The 25,141-nt window shown below is 50.3% G+C and overlaps 1 protein-coding gene and 1 long non-coding RNA gene across 7 annotated transcripts in view; one reads left to right on the top strand and one right to left on the bottom strand.

Moving 5' to 3' along the window:
* Window positions 1–25,141, top strand: part of FMNL3 (formin like 3) — a 61,902-nt gene that overhangs the window by 35,301 nt on the left and 1,460 nt on the right. The window contains exons 2-26 of one of the 6 annotated variants that reach the window (XM_032294224.1): window positions 3,427–3,510; window positions 5,772–5,852; window positions 6,075–6,151; window positions 9,956–10,039; window positions 13,556–13,708; window positions 14,945–15,053; window positions 15,229–15,305; window positions 15,630–15,723; window positions 17,132–17,206; window positions 17,786–17,896; window positions 18,206–18,355; window positions 18,752–18,853; window positions 19,858–20,137; window positions 20,594–20,662; window positions 20,752–20,876; window positions 21,158–21,360; window positions 21,752–21,986; window positions 22,139–22,207; window positions 22,338–22,418; window positions 22,519–22,648; window positions 23,303–23,463; window positions 23,815–23,916; window positions 24,248–24,340; window positions 24,608–24,731; window positions 24,858–24,974. In XM_032294224.1, coding sequence (XP_032150115.1) covers window positions 3,427–3,510; window positions 5,772–5,852; window positions 6,075–6,151; window positions 9,956–10,039; window positions 13,556–13,708; window positions 14,945–15,053; window positions 15,229–15,305; window positions 15,630–15,723; window positions 17,132–17,206; window positions 17,786–17,896; window positions 18,206–18,355; window positions 18,752–18,853; window positions 19,858–20,137; window positions 20,594–20,662; window positions 20,752–20,876; window positions 21,158–21,360; window positions 21,752–21,986; window positions 22,139–22,207; window positions 22,338–22,418; window positions 22,519–22,648; window positions 23,303–23,463; window positions 23,815–23,916; window positions 24,248–24,340; window positions 24,608–24,731; window positions 24,858–24,949 — 2,961 coding nt within the window. In that variant the 3' untranslated portion in view covers window positions 24,950–24,974. The remainder of the gene's footprint in view (window positions 1–3,426; window positions 3,511–5,771; window positions 5,853–6,074; window positions 6,152–9,955; window positions 10,040–13,555; window positions 13,709–14,944; window positions 15,054–15,228; window positions 15,306–15,629; window positions 15,724–17,131; window positions 17,207–17,785; window positions 17,897–18,205; window positions 18,356–18,751; window positions 18,854–19,857; window positions 20,138–20,593; window positions 20,663–20,751; window positions 20,877–21,157; window positions 21,361–21,751; window positions 21,987–22,138; window positions 22,208–22,337; window positions 22,419–22,518; window positions 22,649–23,302; window positions 23,464–23,814; window positions 23,917–24,247; window positions 24,341–24,607; window positions 24,732–24,857; window positions 24,975–25,141) is intronic. The other 5 variants (XM_032294233.1, XM_032294253.1, XM_032294243.1 and 2 more) reach the window with 5 other exon arrangements.
* On the bottom strand, window positions 15,731–16,721 carry LOC116562257. Its single transcript, XR_004273852.1, has 2 exons — window positions 16,053–16,721; window positions 15,731–15,951 (listed from the first exon to the last, which is right to left on the bottom strand). It is a non-coding gene; the product is annotated as an uncharacterized LOC116562257 (long non-coding RNA).

Below are 25,141 nucleotides of genomic sequence, written 5' to 3' on the forward strand. Positions count from 1 at the left end.
TTGACTGAGACCGGAGCTGTGTCAAGTTTGCTCCTTTGCTGTCCCCGGAACTCAGGAAGTTGTCATTCCTAAGGGCAGGGTGGCTTCCTCAGGACATTGGAGCCTTGCCAGACTCACACACGTTATCAGATGGAAGCAGAAGCCCTGATGCCCTTGTCTAGTGAGAACATAACTGTCCGGGCCAGGCTGTGGTTTATAACCCCTTGGCAGGTGGTTCCCACTGGTAGCCAGTGACCCATTTCTTCTGAGAATGTTGGAGCTTGGTGTAATTCCCCTTACCCATCTCCTTCCCTGTCATGCTTCAGCGCAGAAGAAGCAGAGAAGTCTGGGGCCACTGTCAAGAAAGTGCCACCCAAAGCTCTAGACAGGAGGTTATGGCTATGGTCAGAGCTGCTTCATGCTTCTACAACCTGTCTCCATACTTTGGAGCCCCTCCTTCCTGGGGATCTAGAGTTTGACCAGGTCCCTGCTGTGCCTCTCCATGCTTTTAGACTGGGACTACTCAAGGGGGTGACTTTGCCCAGTTTTTCAAACCGAGGGGACCAAGCATTTCCTCACCAGTTCACCTGGTGGAGAAGTAGCTGACAGTGGGTGGCTGAGGGAGGAAGCTGGCATAGACAGGATGCAGTGTCTGCCACAGCAGTGACAGGCTGCTCCTGCCCCTCTTCCAGCAGCTTTCTTCCAGGGGAGACGATAGAAAACTATTTTCATGGCACAGACTTGGGAGAAATGATCAGATGGCAGTGATGTCTTTAGGATATGCACAGAGCCAGGACCAGTCCTGAGTACTGCTTCTGTTCATTTCAGTCTTGAGTTCAGCTGGCAGCCGCCTAGCCCCAGTTAGGCTGAGTTAGGAGACCTGCTCTAGGTTGACCTTTGGGTCCTTGTTTTGTTGAGGCCCCCTGCTCTTGTCATGCTGTCCACACAGGCTGAGATTGGCCCTTAGCAAAGTAGTTTCAGAGAGAACATTCCAGGCTTGTGTTTGACCATCTTGCCATCCATACTACATAGGCTGTGAGGAGGACTCAGCCTCACTTTCCTGTGGAAGTTCAGGCAGATGCATGGGGCAGCAGGAACCATGGGGAGAGGTGTGGTATGGGATTCTCTTCCCCTTGTTTCTCTCACCTGCCCCACTTCTATGGTCCTAAATTCTTACATGTATAAATTCCAACCGAAGACTTCAACCCTACTTCCCTTTTGAACCATAGTGACCTCGTTTCCAGCCAGTAGCTGGGCTCAGACCTGGGACCTCTTGCCCGTAGGTTTATTGTCACCTTACTGCCCCCACTAGATGCATGTTGGGAGCTGGGATGGTAAGAATAGACACAGCACTTCAGGGTCTAGATGAGTATACAGCTGGTTTAAGAGTATATCTGAGTTATATAATAAATAGATAATATGATAGAGTAAATGTTTAAGGATTTTCTTTTGGTTCCATCGAAAGTTGGAGGACCTCCTTCTAGGATTTGTTTGCTTCTTTTGGAATAATGCAGGGCCTGTATGATTCCTTGAGGACCCTGGATGCACACAGTCTGTGTCCCCAGGGATGAGAATGCCAAGGATTGGGCAGAGGTAAATGAGGTGGTCGTGCTTGGGTTACCAGGGAGTTAGAGCTGATCTTGAACAGTAGCTAAAGGAGAGAAAGATAAGAGGCCGCCTTCCAGGTGGCTGACAGTATGCTGAGGAAGAAGCTAAATTTGTGGGAAATCATGTGGGTGGGGAATCATATTTGATTCAAGAGTACGAGAGAGCAGGTACGGTGGTCCGAATAAAGTGTCAGACTGCCTTTATTTTATTTATTTATTTATTTATTTGAGATGGAGTCTCGCTCTGTCGCCAGGCTGGAGTATAGTGGTGCTATCATGGCTCACTGCAACCTCTGCCTCCCAGGTTCAAGCAATTTTCCTGCCTCAGCCTCCCTAGTAGCTGGGACTACAGGCATGTGCCACGATTAACTTTTGTATTTTTAGTAGAGACATGGGGTTTCATCATGTTGGCCAGGATGGTCTCAATCTCTTGACCTCGTGATCTGCCTGCTTCGGCCTCCCAAAGTGCTGGGATTACAGGCATGAGCCACGGCGGCTGGCCTATTCTTTTTTGTCGTTTTGTTTTGTTTTGTTTTGTTTTTTGGAGATGGAGTCTTTTCCTGTTTCCCAGGCTGGAGTGCAGTGGCATGATTTTGGCTCACTGCAATCACGGCCTCCCAGGTTCAAGCAATTCTTGTGCCTTGGCATCCCAAGTAGCTGGGATTATATGTGTGCGCTACTGCGCCCAGCTAATTTTTCTGTTTTTGGTAGAGATGGGCTTTTGCCATGTTGGCCAGGTTGGTCTCAAACTCTTGGCCTCAAGCGATCTGCCCGCCTCGGCCTCCCAAAGTACTGGGATTACAGGTGTGAACCACTGCGTCTGGCCCAGACTGCGTTTAGAGGTAAGGGCCGTGACCTGGAACAAAACAGCCAGACTGATAAGAAGAAAGGTTTAGCTGGATGGGGATAAAGGTAGGGAACGTAGCCTCCTGTCATGGGTAGGGCTAGTCCATGGATGCCTTAGGCTTCACTCACTCACTGTCTCATACCTTATTCAGTCACCAAACAGTGGTGAACAAAATAAAATGATTCCTGGGCTGTCCTTCAAATAGCCTATATTAGAGTGTCTTGCCAAGGGGTTAGGATGCTTTGCTGTGTCTTAATTAATTGGGAAATGTGTCATAAGTAATTTGCTACTAATAATTAAAGTCCTGTACTTTTGTGAATTTTTTCCAAAAAAAATTTTTCTTAAAAAAATTTAAGTGGTTATCTTCATGCTAATGTTCTTCTTATTTACTTGTATGCTGATGGGGCAAAAGGGTCAGAGTTACAGCATCTACATAGGTTGTGGGTGGCTCAGGATTCACCCATGGGAGTGCATGGTGTAGGTAGGTTGCCCATCTCTCAGGTTATGGGGGAAAAGCAAATTGAAAAAAAGTTGCTGCTTTAACCTGGTGGCTTTTCAAATTTTTTGACCTGTCTCATGTTCCCCGTCACATTTTGTGGCATGATGTATGTATATGACATATTTGTGTATATACATAAAATAGAAACTAAAGCTTCACAAAGCATTATTTATACTTCCTACTTGCAATGAATTCTGGTATCTTCTATTCTATTTTAATCTCATTTTCATTTAAAATAAAGTTAATTTTGACTTGATTCAATGATTTGAATTGATCCCATGAGCAGTGGTTTGGAAAACATGGCTCAACCAAACTCAACTAAATAGGAAGGGAAGGCTAGAGGACTGTTCCACCTTTCCAAGCCTATCGTATCAGCGACAGGGTGTCAGGGTGAAGACTGAGGGCCCAGGATGGGAAAGGCGTGGGCAGTCTAGTCTTTCTCTTTTCCAGATGAGGGGAGGTTTCAGCATGGTTGACTCAGGTTCTCTCCTCAGAGCTCCATGAATCTGCCTCCAGACAAGGCCCGGCTCCTCCGGCAGTATGACAATGAGAAGAAGTGGGATCTGATCTGTGACCAGGTATGGGGTTTGGGAAAGAGGAGGGAGGTGGGAAGTTATGTCTTGGGCTGGCTAAGGCTGTGGAGCCAAAGGCATTGACTGCAGCTTTGACTTCCTTGAGAAACCCTGGCCTAAGCTTGGCCTCATCTGTGTTTACTTTCTTTTCCAAGAGGATTCTCATAGCAGAGACAGGGCCAGGAGGCCAAGTTCCCCTCTGTCTCCCACAAAGAGCTGTCTTGATTTATTCCAATGGGCAATAGTGTGAAGGTGGTTTGTGTAGATCTGGGGTATAGTATTGGCCGTGCAGGTTCAAGGCTATGCCTGGCAGGGTACTCAAAGGACTGTTGATCTCACACTCTGTCTTAGCCCTGGCAAATAGGGTTTTTGTCATTATCTCAGGGCCTCTAGGAATGAGAAGCCCCAGGCTCTAGATGTCTGTTCCCAAATCTCAGAAGAGTCAAGGTCTGGAAACTCTCCCTGCATGAATTGTGTTTAGAGCTGGAAGAGAATAAAAATCATTACTTTGCTCAGAGTTGAAAATCTTCTGATACATATGACCTGGTTCTTTCTCCTGCATGCAGTTGAATATCATGAGTCTGTGAACTCAGACCAGGCCTGTATGCAGGGCTGGGAAAATTGGCTTTTACTTTTTTACACCTCGGTAGAGATGGAAGTATCTGGTAGAGTGTGAGTAGTATGTTTACCCAGCACTTTGCTATATACAATTTTATTATTTCTTTTCAGGCTCTGAGTGAAATCATAATAGCTAACGTTTATTGAGTGCTTGTTATGGACCAAGTACTCTGCACATACTGAAATATCTCATGTAATCATCACAAAACCCTCTGTGGAAGGCAGTGTTGCATTTTATAGATGAAGAACCCAAGGCTCAGTAACTTGCCTAATGCTAGAAGGTGATGAAGCCAGAGTTGAGCTCAGGCAAGCAGATGCCAAGTCTGTGCCAACTGTTCTGTACCACTGCCTCCCCAGGTCATGCTGCTTGACATAAGCTAGGATTATGCTTCAGAGATCCTAGTCCAAGTCCCTTCTCCACCAAAGGTCCATTTCCTTGTGTTCTGCATTAAGAGGAGTTGGTTAGCACCTGCTAGGGGTTTCGAGAATAGTAACCCTTTGGCATTGAGGTTCTTTATTGATGATCTCTCAGTATTTTCTAGGTCAGATAATTTCACCTGTTTCTCAGACCTTTCATTTTTTTCCTTTCATTTGTTTTTAGGTCCTATTCTCTAACATTATATCATTCTATTGGACATTTTTCAACCCCTCCACCCACCAGCTTTTCAGATATCTTGGTGGTGGCAGCCCTAATAGGACCAGAATACTAAGGGGTACTCAGTTTCCTTTTGGGTCAGATGAAGAGGTTGGGCTAAAGTAGGGTGTGGTCCCATGCCCTTTGTAGAAGGGAATCAAGGGATGACCTTGCTGAAAGTAGCCTACAGTATTTGAGATTGCTTTGGATTGTTGGGGTCTGGGCAAGAAGCACTGTTTGCAGCCCTGAGCTGTGTCAGCTCAGCAAAACCAGTCTAGTCCCAACTGCAGAGTTCAGTGCTAAGAAAGCTAGATTCTACAAGGCCAAGCTCCTCTCCCCTTGGCCTTCCTAACCCATATCTATTAGTTGGCCAGGCAGTGAACAGTATTTCCCAATCATATCTTTTTTTTTTTTTTCTTAGAGAGGGATCACGCTCTGTTGCCCAGGCTGGAGTGCAGTGGTATGATCATATTTTGCTGCACCCTCAAACTCCTGGGCTGAAGGGATTCTCCCACCTCAACCTAAGTAGCCAGGGCTACAGGCATGTGGTACAGGGCTACACCATGCCTGGCTAATTAAAAAAAATTTTTTTTTGTAGAGGCAGTCTTGCTATGTTATCCAGACTGTTCTCAAACTTCTGGCCTCAAGTAGTCCTCATGCCATGGCTTCCCAAGCCCAATCAAGTATATTTTTATTTTGGGTGCTGTTCACAACTCTGTAATCTCCAACATCTTTGTAGCAAGCAGCACACTTTTAAAATACTTTTTGACATAGGAAAACATTTTAGGCTCAGGGTGCTCTAATTAGAGGAGGAAGAGCTGGTAACAGATGGGAACACCTGGGGATAATAAATCAAGGAAGGAAACCTGAATTTTGGATGATGTCTAGAGCCAGGTGACAGCTTTGAGAGGCTGAGTCCCCTCACACTGAACACTGTGAGTGCTCTGCTTCCTCAGTACCCTCCTCAGGTCTCTGGTTTTCTTTGTGTATATGCATATGCGTGTTTCCCTTACAGGAACGATTCCAGGTGAAGAATCCTCCCCACACTTACATTCAGAAACTCCAGAGCTTCTTGGACCCCAGTGTAACTCGGAAGGTGAAGTATGAGGCAGAGGGGCCCCATCTTGCTGCCCTTTGTAGTCTTGTGGGGTTTGGGGGCAAACCCTTTGACTTGGATATTGGACATCTGTTTGTTTCTTAGCAATGGGAGTTGGATTTCAGGGTTCTGTAGCCAGGGGCCTGGAGTGGCTGGCCAGTAATGGAGGGAAGGTCTATAACTGCCCTCTTGTATTCCTCTCCTTTCCTTCCCTTTTTACAGAAGTTCAGGAGGAGGGTTCAGGAGTCAACCAAAGTACTAAGGGAGCTGGAGATCTCTCTTCGCACCAACCACATTGGGTGAGTTGGATTGGCTGCAACAGCCTCTTCACCTGGCCCCAATCTGTTGGCTGGGCACCCAGAATCTGGTGTCCTCTGAGGATGGTGTCCCTGTTCATCTTCCCTGCCATGGGGCAGAGTTGCCCCTTGAATAGCTTCTAGCTCCCCAGAGCTTTGGACTATTTCTTTTCTGACTTTTCCATCCCCTCAGCTTTGCCAGCTGCTGACTAAATGTTTCTGGCAAGCTTGGGGCCTCTCCTGGGGTCCTCTGCCTGTGGCTTTGAGTGGAAGACATTCCCACAGCAGCTGAGACTGGAGTCTGCCTGTGGCCTGGTGCTGGGCCAAGCCAGGCCCAGAGAAGGCTGAGGGTGAGGGGAACATAGTGTATTGGGTAGCTGAGACCTAGTTCCCATTCAGTAAGTATTTGGACTTTTTGGTGCCTGGAAGATTATTTGCTTGTTTGGGAGAAGACAGTCTTAGTTCATGAGCAGAAAAAGCTTCCTTAAGTATCAGGAAAGATATAAGGCAGTGGGGGCCAGGAGCTGCATGTTTTCTATATTCACAGATCCTGGTGCTGCCAGCCCATTGATAGGGCCCCTAGGAACTGTGTGTGTCTTTTTTTTTAAGTCCCTGTGTGGGAAACCAGGAATTGCTGAACAAGCAAAGGGCTAATGTGCGAGGTACAGTGAAAGAGGTATTGGCCTCAGTGTTATGAAACTGTAATCAGCAAAGGTATATGCAAGTGAGAGGGAGAAAGTGTGTATATGTGTGCATATGTGTGCTCATGCAAAAGGACAATGAGAAAAGGACAGTGAGGGACACATAATGTAGAACTGCAGGCAGGGATACAGACCTGATGGAGGGCCTGGCACAAATGTCCAGTGCTTGTGAGTGAGCAGTAGAGGTCCAGGTGGGGGTGGGGTGCCCAGGCTTCCTGACAGTGGGGTAGAGAGAGCCAAATGACATCATCCGCCTTTCCCCTCCTGTCATAGCAGCGGCCCACTCGTCCACCCCTAGGCCGAGCCTTCCTGGGGTTCTTTAGAGGGAGGGGACACCTGTGTATAGCCAGCAGCAGCAGCAGTCACAAGGGAAACAGCACAGGAAAGAACAGGAAAGGGATGGTTCTTGGCCTCAGTAACTGTGCTCTGTGGGCCAGAGTATGGCTTCTGTACTTCATCTGTGAACCAGACATTGAAAGCCAAGGCACTGAGAAAGATGTGGCCAAGGCTCCTCCTTTATTTGGTGAATCCTTCATGGAAGGACAAAGTGGCAGGGGCTGCTTAGTGCCCCTGCGTGTAAGGACAAGAATGACACCGATGGCAACCCTGAGCACTACCTGCCACCCTGAGCCTCCTACCACTCTGCATTCCTCCATAGGTCCCTTCTGTCCCTCTCAGCTATTGTATCTTCTGCTCGTTTGTTTTTTAAGACAGGGTCTTGCTGTGTTGCCCAGGATGAAGTGCAGTCGCATGATCATGACTTACTGCAGCATCAATTTCCAGGGCTTAAGTGATCCTCCTGTCCCAGCCTCCCAAGTAGCTGGGAGCACAGGCACACGCCCATGCCTGGCCATTTTATTTTATTTTTTATTTTATTTTGTTTTAAGACGGAGTCTAGCTCTGTTGCCCAGGTGCAATCTTGGCCCAGTGCAACCTCCGCCTCCCAGGTTCAAACCATCCTGCCTCTGCCTCCTGAATAGCTGGGACTACAGGCGTGTGCCACCATGCCCAGCTAATTTTTGTGTTTTTAGTAGAGATGGAGTTTTGCCCTGTTGGCCAGGCTAGTCTCAAACTCATGGGCTGGCTCAAGTGATCTGCCTGTCTTGGACTCCCAAAGTGCTGAGATTATAGACATGAGACATTGTGCCCAGCCTGCCTGGCCATTAAAAAAAATTATTTTAGTAGAGACAGAGTCTAGCCTTGCTTCCTAGGCTTGTCTTGAACTCCTAGGTTCAATCCTCCTGCTTTGATATCCCAAAGTGGAGCCACTGGTACACAGCCCTATTTTCTTAAGTCTTGCTGAAGTCATATGAGGATCTGGGTGTACTTTTCTTGGGAGAAGGCCACAGAGCAGTATATGACAGTCCCTTCTGCCTGCCCCCTCTACCTGGTGCCTGCCCCGTTGGCTGCTGGCCAGGAGCTAAGTCCAGAGCAGCGTAGTTCCCAGGCCTGGGGCCTCTTGGCAGTTGGCACACAAGTTAGAGGTCCTGGACCTGGTCCTTTGTTCCCAGGGAATAGCTCAGTGCCTGGCATTTTAGGCATGCCTGCCATCTGAACTGCGGCTTCTCTGGGTAGAGTTATGTGGAAGGACGAGGATCTTTCCTGGATTTCTGGGCAGGAAGAGTTTGTCAGATTGTCAGGCTGGCGTGGGGATGCTTCAGGGTGGAAGGAACCCAGGGCAGGGTGGGGAGAGGAGGATCCTGCTTTGGTCACAGCCCGATCAGCCCCAGGGCTTACAGAAGTTGGGTATGCAGGAGCAGCAGATGGGAACTCAGGCTCTAGAGAGGGGCAGCCTGGGAAGTGGGATTCCAGAGCCTCTCCAGCTCCTCCTCTCTCCCTGGTTTGTATTGGTTTCTCTGCCTTGCCTAAGCGCCCTTTAACCTCTCCTCAAAGTGTCAAGATCCCGAAATAGCAGTATAGACTCAGACAGGAAATGAGAAGGGGGTGGGGAGCTGGAGAGCAGACAGACAGGAAACGGGAGGCCTGTTGGCCCCCAGAGAGGAAGCTAACTTCAGGCAGCTCCGGTGTCAGTCAGCTTCAGCCAGAGCCTGCTGCCAAATCTCAGCTGGGCCTGATGCTGTAGCTCCAGAGTCTCTTCATAGCTTGGGGTGTGGCTGGCCAACATGGCTCTGGTTTTCCAGCTGTTGGGGAGAAGAGGCCCTGCAGGGCAGTTTGGGGACAGCTTTCCTGTAAAGACTACCAGGAATTCTGAAGGAGTAGAGCACTCTAGATTAGGGTTTCATCCTGAGTGTTTTATGTCTCTGTGCTATGGAATGAACCTGTCTATAACACACAGTTCCCTAGATTCGCCCTTGACTTTAATTCCAGGAATATCTCAGCCCAAAAGGACTGAAAGCAGAAGGGAAAAAAATGCTCTGGGGTATGGTCCCTAGGTGCTTTGTTGTCTACTTTCTTGGCTGAGGGGGGCCCAAGTCCTTGGCTTGACTCTGAGTGGTCATAGACATCCTGGAGTTCCTTGAGTTCCTGATCATCCCGCAAGCCCTCTGTGGTTTGACGTGACTAAATACAGAATCCTATACATCTCTGTTTGCTCACTGCTTTCCAAAACTGCTCTCCTTAAGCTTGATAGAGAGTGCTTTGCCCCAGGATGCCTGAGTTCCAGAGCTCTCCTTGACCCTTCCTGCTGGTGTCTTGACTGAGACTTCAGTCAAGTTAGAGACTTGCTGGCTTTGGTCAAGCACAGCTCTGCACACAGGCCTGTAGTAAATGCTCTTGATACTTCCTCAATTCTTCCAACAAACACTGAGTAAGACATGCTTTTACTCAGTAAAGCAGGGATGCAGAAAATGATTGAGCCCTTAAGGAGGGCCCTTATGAAGGGAGTACCTGGGAGCTTGTTTGTCTAAAGCATCTTCATGATAAAGCAAATGGTACTAGAAGGGCCTGTACTTTCCCCATCCCTGGCTCCCCTGCCTAGGGGAGGTCCCTGACCATGGATGGGTCTGTCATGGGTTTTGATCTTCAGAATCTTCCTAGCCTGGTGCTAGGTTCCAGGAAAAGGAGGTGTTGGGTCAGAGGTATGTCACCCTCCTCATCCTTGACCCACTTTAGCAGACCCCTTCCACTGTGTTTCCTTTATCTTCAGGTGGGTGCGGGAGTTTCTCAATGATGAAAACAAAGGCCTGGATGTGCTGGTGGATTACCTGTCCTTTGCCCAGTGTTCTGTCATGTGAGTACCACCCTAGGGCTAAGGTTGGGGACCAGTTGGGGAGGACATCGTTCGATTCTACTTTGATAAGAAAGGGCGAGAGTTCAACAGTAAAGATGGAAATGGGAATCCTGGACAAGATGGAGTAGTCCAAGCAGTGGTGTGGAAGTAGGCAGGCAAGCCGCAAGATGTCTGGGGATCAGTGAAGAGGCACTTGGCTAGAGTGGAAGATAAGATGCATCTTGGAGAACAGGAAAGAGATATGGAAAAGGAGCTTGAACTCAGAACGCAAGGGATCCAAATGCCAAACTGTGAGCAATCCAGGGAAATGTCCTGGCTTCTGGTAGAGATGCCTTGGTGGGATCCATTCATCTTTGCAGAGTTGTCTTCAAGAAGCAACTCTGGGTTTCCAGATGTGAGAGGGTTACTCCAGATCATTGTTGAAGAACCCAAGAGCAGTGAGCATGACCTTTTGACTTGGATAGAAAAAGGAAGCATTCAGGAGTCTTTTTCTAGCAGGCATGGGGGCTTGGAGGCAGCCAGAAGCGAATTAGCAAAGAAAAGGTGGCCTGGTATAGTGGAAGGAATGAGAGCTCTTGAGTCAGACAAAGCTGGGTTTGGGTCTCAGTTCTGTTACTTACTATCTGTGTGACCTCAAAGCAAGTTTATATCTTCTTCTATGAAAGGAGATCCACACTCCAGGGTTGTGAAAATTAGATGATACCGTATGTTAAAGCATTTAATAGTGTTTAGAACATACTATGTTTGTATTGTGGTAGCAGGTCTACTGTTAATTTCATTGTTATTATGTAAGGTGGTATACCCTCCCACAATTACCTGAATACGTGGAATTACATAATAAAAATGGTGACCAACACATTTAGACTTATGCCTAAGATAAGTCAGCCCTAGGAGACCAATCTTCCTGGTTTGCCCATAACTTTCCCTAGTTTTCCCCAGCATCCTGGGAAACTCCTCCATCCTGGGACTTAGCCCTAACTTTTTTTGCGACAGGGTCTTGCTTTGTTGCTCAGGCTGGAGTACAGTGGTGTGACCTTGGCTCACTGCAGGCTTGACTTCCTGGGCTCAAGCAGTCCTCCTGCCACAGTCCTGCTTCAGCCCTGCCGAGTAGCTGGGACCACAGGTGTGTACCACCATGCCAGCTAACTTTTTGTGTGTTTTTAGTAGACACGGGTTCCACCATGTTGCCCAGGCTGGCCTTGAACTCCTGGGCTCAAGCGATCCACCCTGCCTCGGCCTTCCAAAGTGCTGGGATTGCAGGTGTGAGGCACTGCTCCCAGCCAACTTCCACTTTTCTTACTACTATCCTTCCCCAATTGGTCATTCTCTGTCCAGCAGGTCTTCAGTGTCATCTCCTTAGGAATTTGAACTGATGCTTCTATGTTTGGTGCCTCTCTTACCTTTTCCAGGTTATCCTCTGTTAAAATCAAGAGTGGCCCACTTTGCATTCTTGTCTCAGCAGAAGTCATAGTTTACATGATTCTTTTAATCTTTTAAAAGATTAAAAAAAGATTATTTTTATAGAAAGAAATGAAAAACATTTGCTGAAACAATTTTTCTTAAAAAAAATTCAGAGCTTTTATAGTAAAAAGATGTAGGTCATTTTTCCAAATAAGCCTATCTTTCTTATTTGAAAAGCAAACAAATTCCAGCTGCCCTAAACCAAGAGTACCCTGGAATCTCAGTATTGTAGTGTCCATGGCAGTACCTTTGACTATTTTAAAAAGAAGCACTCGGTGTTGGGGAGAGTGTGTATTTTGGGAAGGATTGAGAGGGAAAGGGTGAGGCCATATAGAGTTTGAGTGAAGACATTTGTTTGTAAACTGCATATATCAGTACTAGAGGATACAGTGTTGTTACTGATGGAATCAGCAAGCTGTTTCCCTGTCAGGGAGGTTCCTCTGAAGTCTACTTGAGAGCCCCATTAAACACCTCCTGATCAGGAGGACACTAAAGCCTGTTCCCACTTCCTTTGGAACATTCTGACTTCTGTAGATATCCCTTCCTATTCCAGAAAGCCTTAGCCTCTGTGCCTTTGACCCCATATTTGGGCAGAATGCTTCTTGAGGAATAAGAACCTGCAAGAGATGTTCCCTTAGTCTTTAATGACCTACATGGAGGAAAAGGACAAGAAGGAAGAGAGGGACCGTTTCTCAGAGGGGTGTATCCTGAAGTGAGGATGTATAAGAGAGGAGTCTCTATGGGTTTGTGATCTTGGCTGTCTTCCTTATTCTGACCACATTGACAAACAGCTGATGGTTGTCTGGGAACAGTGGCTCACACGTATAATCCCAGAGGTTTGGGAGGCCAAGGTGGGAGATTGCTTGAGCCCAGGAGTTTAAGACCAGCCTGGACAACACAGGAAGACTCCATCTCTACAAGAAAATTTTCAAAAATTAGGCAGGCATGGTGGCATGCACCTGTAGTCCCAGCTACTCAAGAGGCTGAGGCTGGAGGGTTGCATGAGCCTAGGAGTTTGAGGTTACAGTGAGCTATGACTGTGCCACTGTACTCCAGCCTGGGCCACAGAGTGAGACCCTGTCTCTTAATAAAATAATAATAATTCCTGATGGTGGAAGACATATGGTTCCAGGAGCAGAAAGTCACAACCCATTCAGCTCCTGCAAAGACTAGACTACAGGACCCTGATCCACAATCTCAACTTGCAATTTCTTACCCCAGGGAAGCTGAAGCCCAGGGAGCCACTATACCTGAAAAATCTAGAAACCTCAAGTAGCCAGAACCATAGAGAACCTGGTCATTAAAACCCAGTGCTGGCTGGGCGTCGTGGCTCACGCCTGTAATCCAAGCACTTTGGAGGCCAAGGCGGGAGGATCACCTGAGTTCAGGAGTTCAAGACCAGCCTGACCAACATGGTGAAACCCCATCTTTAAAAAAAAAAAAAAAAAAAACAGTGCTAAGATGGGGCGGTGGTGCTCCTCCAAAACATAAAAGACTGTCCCACTCTGGGTTTGCCAGAACCCCTTTTCCCTTCCATTCAGTCCTGTCATACAGCATCAACTGGACTCCTTCAAGGCACTGAAAGGCCCTTTGGTTGCTGCAATTGGCCAACTAGCAAGACCTGCAGTTGGCCCATTCCCCACCATTCCTTCTACGGGGTAGATTCTCTGTGGGGAGCCACAGCTTCCTGGAGATGCCCCATCTAAGCTGGAAGTGCAGAAAGACTGCCAGCTCCCCAGTGGCCCATGGGGAGGACACTCCTCCTGGAGTTACCTGGCCAGTGGGGAGCAGAGGAGTTGGCCTCCATCAGCTTCCCATCTCCTTAGATTCCCCTCCTGGTTGCTGCCTGTGCCTCTTCTGCCGCTGTCCTGTGTTAGTGGCTCTTCCAGCTAGGGTCAGGTCTCTGCTGCCCAATTCTGCTTTCTCTCCTTGCTACCCCTGCTTCTTGTTGCCCTAGAGGCCTGAATGGTGGGGGTGGGCTCACGGGGGGCTTGGCACTGAATTTCTTCTGTGTATGTGCCTGTGTGTGCGCATGTGTGTCCTTTCATGCTCCAGGTTTGACTTTGAGGGTCTGGAGAGTGGTGACGATGGTGCATTTGACAAACTCCGGTCCTGGAGCAGGTCAATCGAGGACCTGCAGCCACCCAGCGCCCTGTCGGCCCCCTTCACCAACAGCCTCGCTCGCTCTGCGCGCCAGTCTGTGCTCCGGTATGTGTGCTCTTGCTCTGCCCGCCTGCCTCCCACCCTACCCCTCAATGCAGGTCTCAGGTTCAGTGGTGAGTGCTCATGCTCCTTCCTCCACTCTTGCTTCCAGGCTCAGCTCTCTTGCCCTCTGCCTGCCAGTCTGTCTCTGGTCTGTCCTCTCTGTCTCCTTGACTCTGCCCAGCAGTCTGTCCTGGGTAAGTACATGGTCTTAGCTGCACCCACCCCACCTGGGGTTCCAGCTCTCCCCATCCCTCCCCACCCCTCCCCACCCCTCTCTGGGGGGCCCGTCACTCCTCACTCTCACTCTGTCATTCCTCCTGGGCCTCTCGAGCAGTGCACATCTCATACAGATCCTTGGCCTTCACTGGGTGATCCAGCTCCTGTCCTCATTCTGTTTCCCTCTAGCTCTTCACTCTGCCCCATCATCAGCTTGGACACCAGCTTCCACCCAACCTGCCTGCCCCTCGCACTCCCTTCACCTCTTCCTTCGAGCCTTTTGTCTCTAAGGCTGCAACGTACTCATTTGTCTGCAGTGTCTTAGGAGCCATCCCGCCCAGAGGTAGGCGGATGGACTAGATGACTTCTCAGTGCTCCTTGTTACTCTGGGAGGCTTTCCTTTGGGTCCAGTAGCCCTTTCCTTGGTTATCTATCTCTCTTGTGGCCATGCTTTTCTCCTAGTCTCCTTTGGCTTGTATCCCTTGAACACTGTTTATTATTATTGTCATGCATGGGCAGATACATGTTTCCTCCCTTTTCCATGAAACATCACTGATAGGATGGAGAGGTGCAAAACCAGGTATAGCCCCATGGCCCCTCTAAAGCCTTTGGGGATCAGCTCTGCCTTTTCTGGGATGGGAGCCAAGATGCTCTTGTCCCATGGTTTGTGCAGAAGGTACAGCAACTGGAAGTGGGTGGAGGGAATTCTCAGATGAATGTGTCTCTGGACCCATCTCAGGGACTAGGAAGACCTATACAACTACTGTTTGTATTTTGAAGGATCTCTAGGGTTTGGGCACTGGTTATAAAGCTGGGATCCTGAGTAGTTGCTGACAAAGGCCTACTCTAGGGAGGTAAAAACAGTCTGACCTCCCTGCCTCCTGCACCCTGTCCCTCTTCGCTGCTCATTCCCATTTTTTGCCACTGCTAAGGGGCAGCCTGCTGTCTGGGAGATGGTGAGTGCCCCTAGATGCTTCACTGGCAGCCTCGGCTCCCACCTGACTGCCTGGCCAATCTCCCCAGGTATAGCACTCTCCCTGGGCGCAGGGCCCTGAAGAACTCCCGCCTAGTGAGCCAGAAGGATGATGTCCACGTCTGTATCCTTTGTCTCAGAGCCATCATGAACTATCAGGTATGGGGGAAGCACCAGCCATGGGTGCTCTACTTCTTCTGCCTCATCTGCAAAACCAGGAGGGCACCAGCTTATAAAAGACAGATTTGCTGGTGGGCCTGCAGTCAAGGAGATGGGCTTTGCTCTCCCTTCCCCACCATCAAGGTACCCCCCACTTCTGTCCTTTCCCTTGCAGTATGGATTCAACCTGGTCATGTCCCACCCCCATGCTGTCAATGAGATTGCACTTAGCCTCAATAACAAGAATCCAAGGTGAGTTCCTTCCCTCCCCTTTCCTCCCCACTCTGTCCAGGGATCTGGAGATCTGTGCTCCATGTATTCCTGACAAGTCCTGCCTGGCCTTTTAATCCTGTCAGAGCCTTGGTTTGGCCCCCTCACCTCTGCTGGAAGTGAAGTATCCCCGGCTCCCCTCTGGTCTACACAGCTTAGTAAGGGAGCAAGTCCTTTTTTTCCCACCCTCTCCTCATCACTGAGGCTTTCTCCACTCTCCAAAAGGACTTACCCAGTCAGGGAAGTGAGCTGTGTGGTGGTCAGGATGGGGAGCTAGGGTGTTAATCTTCCTTCTTCACCCCTTAGGACCAAAGCCCTTGTCTTAGAGCTTCTGGCAGCTGTGTGTTTGGTGCGAGGAGGTCACGAAATCATCCTTTCTGCCTTTGACAATTTCAAAGAGGTCAGTCTTTTGGCTTCGTGTGTGTGTGTGTATATGTGTTTATGGGGTAGAAGGCAGGAAGCCAGGTAGGTAAGTACCATTTCCTGTGATCTGCAGTGATTTTTAACATCCCAGTGCTTGGCTAAGCATCCTCTCTCCTGAACGCCCACTGTTTTTAAAACCAGAACTTTAGTCTTATTGATCTTAGTGCCAGGAAACCTCTTGATTGGCCAGCTAAAGTTACCTCAGCTAGGGCTGAGGGCTGTAGTCCAGTGGTTCTAGTTGGGCCCTGCATCCAAATCACCTAAGAAGCTTGTTAAAAGTACAGATGCCTGTGCCCTACTTCAGACCCACTGGAGGCCTAAGTATATGTACTTTAAGAAACTCCCCAGATGGGAGTCTGATGCGGTGAACCCAAAGCACATGTGTTTGAAGTGGGAGGAGAAGGTAAGCAGGGGTGTCTCTTGGATTGTTGGCTGTTATTGGTGAGGGGAGAAGGAACTCCTATGTGGAATTTCCCCAGCCCCTGGGCCTGCCTCTGAAACCCCTATCAACTTGAACATAGGATTCCTCGACATCCAGCACAGCTGCTGGTCCCACCCCTTCCTCTTCTTTGGACCTCTTCCCTAGCATCCATTGTTCAAGCCAGGAAATGGCTCTTCCTCCTTGAAACCCAGAGGCTCAGAGGAGCCTCTAGACCCCTCTCGGAGAGGGCTTTCCTGTACACTGGCCCCTCCCCTGCATCCCCACTAGTACCGCAGCCTCCTGTCTCGCCCATGGCCTTCCTCCCTTCCTCCTCCTTTCCCTCCTTCTGTTAATAACTTGGCAGCATCAGAATCCTATGTTTCTTCCTGGCCTATCCCAGAGGCACCTAAAGCCCAGCTTAAGGGCACAGGCATTACTGAATTCCCTCAGCAATTTGGTAGGGGACCACAGACCCAGAACCAGATTGCAGGTCCAAGTTTTCTTTCTTTTTTTTCTTTTTTGAGATGGAGTCTCACTCTGTGGCCCAGGCTGGAGTGCAGTGGCACAATCTCAGCTCACTGCCACCTCCGCCTCCCCGGTTCAAGTGATTCTTCTGCCTCTGCGTCCTGAGTGGCTGGGACTACAGGCATGCACCACCACACCTGACTGATTTTTGTATTTTTAGTAGAGATAGGGTTTCACCATGTTGGCCAGGCTGTTCTTGAACTCCTAACCTCAGGTGATCTGCCCATCTCGGCCTCCCAAAGTGCTGGGATGATAGGCATGAGCCACTGCACCTGGCCCCGTTTTCTTTATAGTGTCCAGAATGGCCTATTAAATATATAGAGTTGTAGTTAAGCTTGGTCTGAACCAGTCTTTGCCATGATGTTCCTGGGAGTCAGGGCACAGGGGCTTGGGTTCTGCATGGAGCAGATCCTTTCACTGAGAAAGCTTGCTTATTCAGGTATGCAAGGAGCTGCACCGCTTTGAGAAGCTGATGGAATATTTCCGGAATGAGGACAGCAACATCGACTTCATGGTGAGGCACTGGGCCTCTGCCCGGCCCATATCCACCAGGGCTGTGTGTTCCTTGAGAACAGGGGTCAGGCCAGCAGTATATCTTGATATTCCATGTAGAGCCCAGAATGATTCTTTCATGTCCACCTGCCCGCCCCAGAGAGCTCTTAGAAACTTCAGGACATCATTTGTATATGTCAGATCTACCTCCTTTTCCTCTTCTCTGTGGCCTTTTTGTCCTTGAATTGTGTCCTTTTTGAGCTACCTTTCCTTTCCTAAGCTCTTCCTCTAGCTTCTCTTCCCCCAAGGGCAGGATCTTCAGCTAGGTAAGGTGGTCTCAAGGAATACCTGCTGATATACAAGGGAAATCACGGAGCTTTATCTTCACTTACATCTGTTTTTCATGTAATTTTCTTGTCTTTATCCACTGAATATTAAATGACATTTTAAAATTAAAATACTCTTGTTGCTCCCATAAATACTTAACTCTTCCCTGTAATTATCCACATGATGATGATGTTCTAACAGCCGTCTATCCTCCTGGTCTCTTGGCTCTCCTTTGCCTTCCTGTTGCTGATTCTCTGGGCTGCTTCTTCTCCAGGTGGCCTGCATGCAGTTCATCAACATCGTGGTGCACTCGGTGGAGGACATGAACTTCCGGGTCCACCTGCAGTATGAGTTTACCAAGCTGGGGCTAGAGGAGTTCCTGCAGGTGAGCTAGTTGGGGTCCTTGTAAGGTGCGGTGCTTTGGGATCAGTTTAGTCATATCACAAATGATTTTTCTAAGTGCCTAGTCCTTGATGCTCCTGGGACCCTGCCTATCTTCTGTGACCTGGGACTCAGGACCTCCTTCAGATAACTCGCCAGTCAGGCACCTCCATGGGGCGAGAATCTGACATGGCCTACAGCAGGAACTCTTTGGGAAGCGGTGGTGAAGGGGAATGAGGACTAAGTTTTTCTCAGGTTCCCCTGATGATCTGCCTGCTCCTACAACTACTACTACTTTCTGCTCTTCCCCTAGAAGTCAAGGCACACAGAGAGCGAGAAGCTGCAGGTGCAGATTCAGGCATACCTGGACAACGTGTTTGATGTCGGGGGTTTGTTGGAGGATGCTGAGACCAAGAATGTAGCCCTGGAGAAGGTGGAGGAGTTGGAGGAGCATGTGTCCCATGTAGGTGGCCTTCCTTTGCCTGCCAGAGCCACTGTTGTTGGAAGCTCAAGTTATCAGGAATCCTGAACTGACCCATTTGCCTCCAGATTGAGTCCTAGGAAGGCTTTAGAACCCACCAGGGCTCTCAAGACCATGCACTGGCCTGAGCCACTGGATCATCCACCAATTGGAACACACACCACCTCCAGGACTAGGCATGAGGTGGCATCGGTCTTGAGAGAGTCAAAATGTGGCCTTTGTCTTGTATCTGTTATTGGGATATAAGGGAGCCACCTGACTAAGCTGCCTTTGCGGCCTTGTGTTGAGGGGTTCAACTCAGCTCTTGACTAGGGTTCAGGGTGTGCTGAGTGCCCAGGCTTTAGGGCCAGCACAGAACCTGTCCTTCCTATTGTGCAGCTCACAGAGAAGCTTCTGGACCTAGAGAATGAGAACATGATGCGGGTGGCAGAGCTAGAGAAGCAGCTTCTGCAGCGGGAGAAGGAACTAGAGAGCATCAAGGTAAAAGGGCTCTGGGGAAGGAAGTCCCTGACTAATCCTGGGCTCCAGGGCCTTGGGGTTTTGCTTTGTTTTTATTTCTGAGTCATGTCAAGTTCTCTAGGATTTAGATCTTGATTCACTCTTGAAGTTCTCAGGTGTGGGTGGGCTGATGATTGCACCCCATTTTTTTAGTTGGAGGGGAAAGCTGAAGCCAGTGTGAGCCAGACACACACATAAGAGGTTGGGAGTAGCTGGGGCAACCACAAGCATTCTGGAATTCCAACCCAGGCCTCCTACCAGCCCATCCCATTGATTTTTCTCCCCTGTACTCCCATGTTCCTCCCCAGCCATGCTTAATGATCAGGGGCAGAGTGACCAGGTGCTCTGTGTATTAGGGTGTCCACCAGGTTTCCTAAGTTGGGAGAGCACGTGCTCCTTGTATTTCATTCTCTTCTGTATTTTCATTATAAAGTCATGCCCCTAACCTACCTTCTCTTCCAGAAGAACATAATGCTGGCTCTGTTGAGCTCAATATGTATCTGTACCCAGCCTCTGCTAAGCATTATATTGAGAGCTATGGAGGATACAGAGATGGATAAGACAGGGTCTTGTTTGTAGGGGGCTTCAAATTAAGCCATTATATGAGGCCAACTGAAATGGAAGCAAAATGAGGCCCAAAGGGCTACGGAGAGAGCAGCTGTGTCAGACTGTTGATTGATTAAGGAGAGTTTCACAGGGACAGCCTTTTTTCCTGGGTTTTAAGGGGCCCATGCGGTGAGAATTGGCTGGAGCAGAGAGGACACTTTAGGGTACCAGCGGAGGGAGGCAGCTTCTGCTTCCCTCTTTTGTTTTGCTGCCTTCCAGCTTCCCCATTCCTCTACCTGGATTTCTGCCACTCTGAGCCTCTGAGCACCCTCACAGAGACCCTAATTAAGAGAACCCTAGGTAGGAATTCTCACTCCTAGGGACAATGACTACTATGCCTTCAGCCCACTTTTCCCTTAATGGTACTGTCTGCCTGTCAGGAGACATACGAGAACACAAGCCACCAGGTGCACACCCTGCGGAGGCTCATTAAAGAGAAGGAGGAGGCTTTCCAGCGTCGATGCCATTTGGAGCCAAGTGTCCGGGGCCTGGAGTCTGTGGGCAGTGAGGCCCTGGCCAGAGTAGGCCCTGCAGAGCCGAGTGAGGGCATGCCACCCTCTGACCTAGACCTTCTGGCTCCAGCCCCACCCCCCGAGGAGGTCCTGCCTCTGCCTCCACCACCAGCTCCACCCTTGCCCCCTCCACCTCCCCCATTACCAGGTAACCATGACCCCTGGGAGCCAGCAGGGGCAGCCTCATTGTGGGGACCAAAACCATAGTCAGAGGTGTCTTCCTCAGGAAGAAGCTGGGAAAATGGCATCACCTGAGGACTGGGAGGCTATAAAATCAGGGTGAGGGAGGGCTGGAATCCGAGAGAAGCTCGAGTTATCAGCACAGGGATGCCCAAGGGCAGATGTGGATCTGTTTAGATGCTGCTCCGAATTCCTTTGAAGACAGCCAAGGAGAGGCTTAGACTATAGCCGTGGAAACTGGGTCAGAGACCAGCAAGAACTGCGCTGTCAGAGTTAGGATTTCTGGGAGCAGCTTGAGCAGATTTAATGTAGGCTCCTTCTCTGAGAGTAAAAACTCAGAGAAGGTGGGGCTGGCAGAGGAGAGAGGCAGCCTATAAAGAGCCTCTTGACCCCTGAGTCACTGTGTCATTCCTTTTTCCCCCAGACAAGTGTCCCCCTGCCCCACCTCTCCCTGGTGCTGCACCCTCTGTGGTGTTGACAGTGGGCCTGTCAGGTGAGTGTCCCCAGGGCTCTGGGCAGGGCTAGTGGGACCAGGGGTATGTGTCCTTGGCCCCTCTGTCACTGATCCTCCTTCCAAATTAGCCATTCGAATTAAGAAACCTATCAAGACCAAGTTCCGGCTGCCTGTCTTCAACTGGACAGCACTGAAACCCAACCAGATCAGTGGCACTGTCTTCAGCGAACTTGATGATGAGAAGATCTTGGAGGTAACAGGACCTGGGGTCGAGAGTGGTAAGACTGAGCCCTGGGGACCTGGTTGCCTTTTGAGCACATCTGGTCTTAGAAAAGCCGTCAGACAGGGTGAGGCCAGGTTCAGCTTCACAAACCCTTCATTCTTGAGTGTATATACTTTTCCATTTGTGTCAGCACTTTGTATTCATGAAACATTCCAGAGTGACAGAGCTCTGGGCCAATGCTGGCTGGGCTGTCAGGAGGTCCTCCACTAATATGAGGCTACAGTATTTTCCTGCTCATCTATTCCTGCCAGGACCTGGATCTGGATAAGTTTGAAGAATTATTCAAGACAAAAGCACAGGGCCCTGCCCTTGACCTCATCTGCTCCAAGAACAAGACAGCGCAAAAAGCTGCCAGCAAGGTGACTCTGTTGGAAGCCAATCGTGCCAAGAACCTGGCCATCACCCTACGCAAGGCTGGACGCTCAGCTGAGGAGATCTGCAGGGCCATTCACACGTGAGGCTCCCACTGACCTAGCCCTGGTTCCTAGTCAGTTGGCAACCCAGTTCTCCACCAAGGAGCCTGGCTTTCCCTAGATTCCAGGCATCTGACAGAACTCGCATCTCCGTAGTCATCCACTGGCTTGGCCAGAATTTACTGCATCTGTGCTGGCAATTCAGCTCAGACCTTCACCCAAGGAGCTCTCAGTCTATTGGGAACAGTTGAGTAACATGGAATGTTCCCCCAGTATCATTGCTGGTGCTATGACAGATGAGGCAATGGGTCCTGCCTTTGGCTGTGCTCTGTATGCAGTTCCCTGCCCAGTCCTAGGAGCTTGGAGAATAAGTGCGATGAGGGAAAACGTGGAGAGATGTGAGAGCTGAGGGGGTCCCTCCCTCCTACACAGGTTTGACTTGCAGACGCTACCTGTGGACTTCGTGGAGTGCCTGATGCGCTTCCTGCCCACGGAGGCTGAGGTGAAGCTGCTGCGGCAATATGAGCGTGAGCGGCAGCCCCTGGAGGAGTTGGCGGCTGAGGATCGCTTCATGCTGCTTTTCAGCAAGGTGGAGCGGCTGACCCAGCGAATGGCTGGCATGGCCTTCCTGGGGAACTTCCAGGACAACTTGCAGATGCTCACACCGGTACGGCCCTCATTCAACTCATGGTCCTGGACAGCCGTCCCTCCACCTTCCATCTGCTAGTCACCTCCCCTGCCCTTCCAGTCCTTCTAACCCCTCCCTATCTTTACCCCATCTCAGCCTGGGGTTACTTCAGTGTTTATATTGCCCTACAGCAACTCAATGCCATCATTGCGGCGTCCGCTTCCGTCAAGTCTTCACAGAAGCTGAAGCAGATGTTGGAGGTGGGAAGAGGTTGTGAATGGGGATGCTGGGGGTTCTCAGGTCCTAGGTGGGGGCCTGGGACTATACAGACAGAAAGAAGGAGTCCTCAGGACCTGAGCCTGACCTGCCTCCCACGCATCCTTTGGACAGATCATACTTGCACTGGGGAACTACATGAACAGCAGCAAGCGAGGAGCTGTGTATGGCTTCAAGCTCCAGAGCCTGGATCTGGTAAGATGGTGAGGGCAGTGTCGGCCAGGAAGCCTAGTGGGCAGCAATTGTGGAGCCAGAGTGCTTAGCTTTTATGTACTGCCCTCACCCCCTCTCTTAGCTGTTGGATACCAAGTCCACTGACCGGAAGATGACACTGCTTCATTTCATCGCCTTGACAGTGAAGGAGAAATACCCAGACCTGGCTAACTTCTGGCATGAGCTGCACTTTGTTGAGAAGGCTGCAGCAGGTGAGGCGAGCCTGGCTGGGTGGGCCTGCCCTCACATCCAGCCCAGGACAATCCCAGGAAGCTATGAGGAGAGGGAACACTTGTTTCATTTGTTTCTGGCTTTTATCTTCTTTCTGACCACTTCAAAGCTTTCCGCTGGAGCCATAAGCAGGGGCCACTCCAAAGGGAGCCTTCCTCCAGGCGCCAGGCCTGGCCCAGCCCAGCCCTTCCCAGCTAGGTGCAGTGGGAGCAGGAACAGGAAGGGGACTGGTGGCTCTTTCTCCCAACTCCCTCAAGCTGGCCCCAGAGATCTTGTGTATGATGTATGTGAAGTGCCTAGAAAAAATCATAAAGCCCTCTATAGGCATGAGGTAGCTGCTCAACCCATGAATACTAGGGCAGGCCTGAGGCAGTTTCATTTTGGAGACCAGCAGTCTCTGTGGCTTGCCTGCCTTTGCTACTGTGTTCTTTGGGGTCATGAGATCAGTTTCTATTCCATTCCCTCCCCCCGTGAGGGCTCAGCTAGCTTGGTGTGCACTTCCTTATGTCCATACAGGTATGTGAACATGAGTGAGCCCATGCTGAGGGGGAGGGCCAGAGTTTGATGTAGCTCTGGCTGGGAGGTGGGTATGCCAGGCCCTAGGCAGTCCTCAGCCAGGCTTTTGGTGACCACAGTGTCCCTGGAGAACGTGCTGCTGGATGTGAAGGAGCTGGGCCGAGGCATGGAGCTGATTCGGCGGGAGTGCAGCATCCACGACCACAGTGTCCTCCGGAACTTCCTCAGTACCAATGAAGGCAAACTAGACAAGCTCCAGCGGGATGCCAAGACGGCTGAGGCAAGCACGGGGTACAGGCGGGTGGGGGCAACCAGGGCCAAAGCGCCAGGCCCCTCTAGGTGGCCCTAGTTCTTTTTTTTTTTTTTTTTTTTTTTAATCAAGCAGCTGGCTGGTTATATGTGGGGGAGAGAGCGCTTTGGGAATGGCTGGCAGCTGCCTCTGGAGACATGTACTTCTGGGAGCTTTGGGAGCCCCGGGTTCTCTCCAGCTCACAGGGGCCTGGGTGGTTGGTTTTCCTCCCTTTGGCCCTGAGCTCTGCTTTCTGCAGGCCTCTCACCCGTGGTGTGGGAGTATAGGAGCTGGGCTGCTTCTTTCTGCCATGGTGACCCGTTCTGCCCACCCCTTCCCCAGGAGGCCTACAATGCAGTTGTGCGCTACTTTGGCGAGAGTCCCAAAACAACACCTCCTTCTGTGTTCTTCCCAGTATTTGTCCGATTCATTCGTTCTTACAAGGTGAGCTGCAGAGAGCTTTTTAAAAAGTTTGGTTGAGAGAAAACTGGTTGTGGGAGAGAAGCCTGGGCTTAAAGTATAGGCCTTTTCCGACTCCTCCTCCGAGTCCTGGGAAGGGAGTGATGCAAGCTGGCGACAGGCCTCTTAGCTGTGAACTGGTGGGCAGGGTGGGGGCCCAGGCCCTTCCTGTCATTGTTTGGGGCAGGAAGTGCCCCTCCAGAGGTGGCCACCTGGAGTTAGCAGGTCCCACTGCCACCCATTCTCTACTTCAGTGTCAGCCCCTCCCCTCACAGCCTGTGAGCCTCACCCCTCACCCATCTTCCACGGTTCTTAGGAAGCAGAGCAAGAGAATGAAGCCCGCAAGAAGCAGGAGGAGGTAATGCGGGAGAAGCAGCTGGCTCAGGAAGCCAAGAAACTGGATGCCAAGGTGGGTTGGGACCAAGAGCTGGGGCCTGGAGGAGGGCAAGCTAAAAGAGTGGGGGCTGGGGGTCAGCAGGCTAGAGGAGATGAGAACTTGGAGTGGACAAACCACTCAGAGGGCCAGTGGGCTGGCATCCAGAGGGATGCAGGGAGGGCCTTTGGGGATTCCTAGCAGTGCACAAGCAATGGCATTCTCAGACTGCACCTTGGGGCAGGAACCAGTCCCACATTAGGTTAGTGATGACTTCCTTCCCCCTCTACGTTCTTGGCCTAGACTCCATCCCAGAGGAACAAGTGGCAACAGCAGGAGTTAATAGCAGAGTTGAGGCGGCGACAGGCCAAGGAACACCGGCCTGTTTATGAGGGAAAGGATGGTACCATCGAGGACATCATCACAGGTGGGCGGCTCTTTCCACTCCCTGGGGCCTGGCCATTGCACCCAGCTCCCAAACCTAGCCCCTTTGGGCTTTCCTCCCACCCCCCACCATGAGGCCTGACCACTGTGTCTCTCTCCTGGGCCATAGTGTTGAAGAGTGTCCCTTTCACGGCCCGTACTGCCAAGCGGGGCTCACGCTTCTTCTGTGATGCAGCCCACCATGATGAGTCAAACTGTTAGCCCCCAAGGCTGGGGCCCTTGACAGGTACTGGGCACAGCAGCTGCCCCTTCTGCATGCCCATCTCCCAGGATTCCTGCCAGAGACCACAGGCACCTCCTTTCCTGCATGACTTGCAATCACCCTCTGGCAGCCTCCCAGCAATGGGAGCACATACTTCTTGCATGACCCATGCTCTGAGAAGCGTGGCATAT

This window comes from Sapajus apella, unplaced genomic scaffold (genome assembly GCF_009761245.1).
Source record: "Sapajus apella isolate SASKATOON/1434 unplaced genomic scaffold, GSC_monkey_1.0 scaffold2, whole genome shotgun sequence".
Lineage (NCBI taxonomy): Eukaryota > Metazoa > Chordata > Mammalia > Primates > Cebidae > Sapajus > Sapajus apella.